General features: G+C 42.1%; 1 protein-coding gene across 1 annotated transcript; it reads left to right on the top strand.

The window, feature by feature from the left end:
* The first annotated feature begins 946 nt into the window (after positions 1–946).
* Positions 947–1885, top strand: LOC130833462 (olfactory receptor 2A12-like). Its single transcript, XM_057703159.1, has one exon. The coding sequence runs from the start codon at positions 947–949 to the stop codon at positions 1883–1885; it is 939 nt and encodes a 312-aa protein (XP_057559142.1).
* Positions 1886–4085: the final 2200 nt, after the last annotated feature.

The following is a 4085-nucleotide window of genomic DNA, read 5'->3' as shown; positions in this document are numbered from 1 at the left end:
AGAAGCTAAAGGACAGAATGAGAGCTGACTTTCATGAGGAGAAGCAACAGCAGGTAGGCATCTGGGAGAGTGAAAATTGATTGTAAGCATCAAGTATGGTGAAGTACTTCCTGAGATGTCCGCTGGCATAGATTGGACCTGAATCTCAGTCCCTACATATGGAGAAACATCCAGAAATGCAATTAATACTCATTATGCATTTACCACATGTTAGGCCTTCTGTGTGATGCTTTTCATGCCAAAATATCATTCAGTCCTTGCAGCAAACTTGTAACAAAGAGATAATTATTCTCATTTTGTACTCAAGGAAGTAGTCTCAAAGAGGCAGGGTAAAGGGCTTGCTCAAAGTCATTCACTTAGTAAACCATAAAGCCAGGACCTAGAACTCGGTGTCCCTTCTAACACACCATTGATGGGGGGATGGAAATGTTCTCACCTGGGGCAGATGGAGGGTAAAAATAAATTAAAGTAAAAATAAATTAATGTCTTCAACAAGACCAAATAGTTTCTCTCACTGTAATTTAACAAACTGCATAGTCTGTAGGGCAATATTTATCTCTAAGCATCTGGCTACCTTACCAAAGAGAAGGGATGCTAAGGGGAAGTAGAGATCACCTACCCAATGCTTTCATTTCACAGCTGAGGAACTGAAGCTGGGGTGGGTGATTACTGGTGGGTCAGAGGCAGAGCCTGGGCCAGATGCGGAAGCCCTTTCCTCTTCATAAATTTCCTGAAAATGGTGGCAGTGGACAAGGGGAGGTAAAACATGACTTGTGCACAGGGGAGGTAAAACAGACCTGTCATGTTGAGGTGGACCATGGTGTTTCATTATAACTGCACACTGACCACTACCCTAACCCCATCAGTAACCCTCAGCCTGGTACATAGCTTAGCTGGTCTTCTGTCTGAATTGGTGTCTTTCTTTTTCGGTTAGAAGTAAAACACAATGCAAGAGCCTAACCAGTCCTCTGTGACTGAATTCATCCTTCTGGGCTTCTTCTTCAGCCCCAGGACCACTCCTCTGTTCTTCTCAGCCTTCCTGATAACCTACCTATTGATTATTTTGGGCAATGGGTTAATCATCATCCTCATCTTTCTGGACTCACACCTCCACACACCCATGTACTTCTTCATTGTCACGCTTTCCATGTTGGATCTGAGCTATACCAGCACAACCATGCCCCAGATGTTGGCACATCTGGCCAGCCAGAAGAAGACCATCTCTTTTGCCAGTTGTGTGGCCCAAATGTACATTTTCTTGGTGTTAGGAATCACTGAGTCCTGGCTCTTTGCCGTCATGTCTATAGACAGGTATGTGGCCATCTGCCACCCACTCAGGTACAAGGTCATCATGAGCCCATGGCTGTGTGGGGTAATGGTCATGTTCTGTGGACTCTGGGGTGTCATCTCTGCTTTTGTATACACTGTTTTTGCCATGCGTCTGCCCTACTGTGGCCCCAACAAGATCAACCACTTCTTCTGTGAAGTTCCTGCAGTCTTGAAGCTGGCTTGTGCAGACACCTCAGTCAATGACCAGGTTGACTTCATTATTGGCTTTAGTGTCATCTTGGTTCCACTTTCCCTCATCCTTGTCATTTACATCAACATCTTTTTTGCCATCTTGAGAATTCGTTCAGCACAGGGGCAGCTAAAGGCTTTCTCCACCTGTGCTTCCCACATCACTGTGGTCACCATGTTCTGTGTGCCAGCCATGGTCATGTACATGAAGCCTGGCTCAGAGGCTTCCCAGGAAGAGGACAAGAATCTGGCCCTGTTCTACAATGTCATTTCTGCCTTTCTCAACCCCATCATCTACAGCCTCCAGAATAAGGACGTGAAGAGGGCTTTCTTCAAGGTGATGGGCTTGGACAGGGCCCCAGAATGAGGTTGTGGAAGAGGAGCTGGGGGTCAGAGGAACAAGACCCATGATACATAGTCAATGCCCTAAACACTCATTCACACGATCCAGCAGCATCAGTACACACTCCCCCCAGCTCCAATCTCAACTTTATTCAGGCCCTTGGGGGACAGACCTGTCGTGAAATGTCTTCCAGGAATATTAGTCTTTTATTTTCATTTTGTCCTAGTCTCAGTGGTTAACAAAAGAAGGAAAGAAGGATATCTGGGCCATCTTTTATTGAAATGGAAGGAATGGGCTTTGGGGAATGCCCTGCAGATGAATCTTGAGAAAGGTGCATTACCCTCTGGAAACTGCACACAGGGTATTAGGTTAGCTGGAGAGAAGGGCAAGGGCACTGACATCGCAGGATTCCAGGCCAAGGGAGGGGGAAGGAGTCAATGCCATTGCAGTGACTTACAGGCCATTTTGTGCTTGTTTCAGACGTGCAGATTGGAGACAAGTTGGGATGGTTGGCGTCAGGCACGACCACTGACCTTCCCAGACTCATCTCAGGTCACTCTGTTCCTCTTTCTCCCACTCCAAGTAAACTGAACTTCTGTCTTTGCCTTGAATGTGCCATACTCTTTCCTATTTTAGGGCTTCTACATAGGTTATTCTAGGCTATTCCTTCTCTCCTCACCCTTAACGCCACCCCATTATGCCACTGATTTCCTGTTCATCTGTCAAGTCTTGGCTTAAACTGCAGCTCTTCAAAGAAGCCTTTCCTTGAGCCTCCAGAGTGAGTTAGCCTTGCAAAGCACCTTGTATCACTCTCTCATAATAATAAAGGCATGTGATTCTGAGTTCTCTATTAGACAGCAAGTTCTATGAGTCAGGGACCACAATTGTCCAGTTCATTGCTGTATCCCTAGAATCTAGCCTTATGCTGCTTACATACTGGCCTTCAGTAGATATTTTATGAGTGAAGGAGTGAACATTCCACCCAAACAGCCAGAGAGGGAAGATGAAGCCAGCGAGAGGAAGAGTTGGTGGATTCAGACTAGCAAAATGTAGGATATAGTGGCAGGTACAAAAAGGGGAGGAGATAAAAAGGATTAAATCTTCTTCAGCTATAATTACACAGAAAAATTGTTTTGCTTTTGTTATTAATAAGAACAAATTGAATCATTTTTCACCAGCAAACTAACAAAGTTTAGAACAATGGTGATACTCAATGCTGGGAAGGATGCAGTAAGACTGACACTCATGTTTGTTGCTGAAAAGACTATCATTGACTTTCCAGAGCAGTGCCTTCCACAGAGTAGGCACTCAATATATCTGTTAAATGAGGAGTAATAATAATAAAAATTATGGCTCTGTTTATTAAACATTTATGTGCCACTAAACTTTTAAGAATTTTACACATAATTTATTTAATAAAAATATCAACAAATGGAAAGCATATAACAGTCTGTATCATGGACCTTCACAATGCTTTTATACACAGGTCCAGAAATTTCACTTCTAGGACTTTATCCTAATACTCAGGTCCAGAAATTTCACTTCTAGGACTTTATCCTAAGAACAAAATCAGAAATACAGACCACTTTTTATGTTCATCAAAGAATTATTGAAAACAGCTGTAAGTATATGTCAACTTTATGCAATACTATACAACCAGTACTATGTATCATGTTTTGAAGCAATATTTAATTACATCAAAAAGTGTGATACAATGTTATGTGGAAAAAATCAAGATATAAAATTGTATGTTTAAAGTTAATCCAATTTTTATAAAATATGCATGCATTCATTTTTAAAAGCCTGAAAGGATATATATTAACATGTTAACATTAGCTATCTCTGGGTAGTAAGATAACTAGTGATTTTTATTTTTGGTCATACTTTTTTCTACTTTCTAAAATTTCTACAATCGGCATATACAGTCTTTATAGCAGACAGAAATAAAGATAACTTGAAAAATATTTGTTGTCAGAGAAAAGAAAGTGAGCCACAATGTTGGCATCATTTATTTATTCATCAAGCATTCAATGATGCTTACTGCATGTCAGGCCTAATGCTAGGTTCTGTGGATGAAGGCATAAATAATCCAAGTCCCAGTCTAGTGGGGAAGAGACACATACTGAGACAAGGATGCTATGAGGTGCTACTGGCAACATGTTCAAAACTCTGAAGGAGTGATGAGAAGGTGGGCCAGGCTCCACAGATGAGGCCATATTTCTGC

This window comes from Hippopotamus amphibius, chromosome 1 (assembly GCF_030028045.1).
Source record: "Hippopotamus amphibius kiboko isolate mHipAmp2 chromosome 1, mHipAmp2.hap2, whole genome shotgun sequence".
Lineage (NCBI taxonomy): Eukaryota > Metazoa > Chordata > Mammalia > Artiodactyla > Hippopotamidae > Hippopotamus > Hippopotamus amphibius.
Note: the sequence above shows the minus strand (reverse complement) of the source record. Positions and strands in the feature narration are given on the sequence as shown.

What these genes read in the sequence shown, in the direction of transcription:
- LOC130833462 (XM_057703159.1), top strand. Translation starts at nt 947, where the DNA reads ATGCAAGAGCCTAACCAGTCCTCTGTGACTGAATTCATCCTTCTGGGC.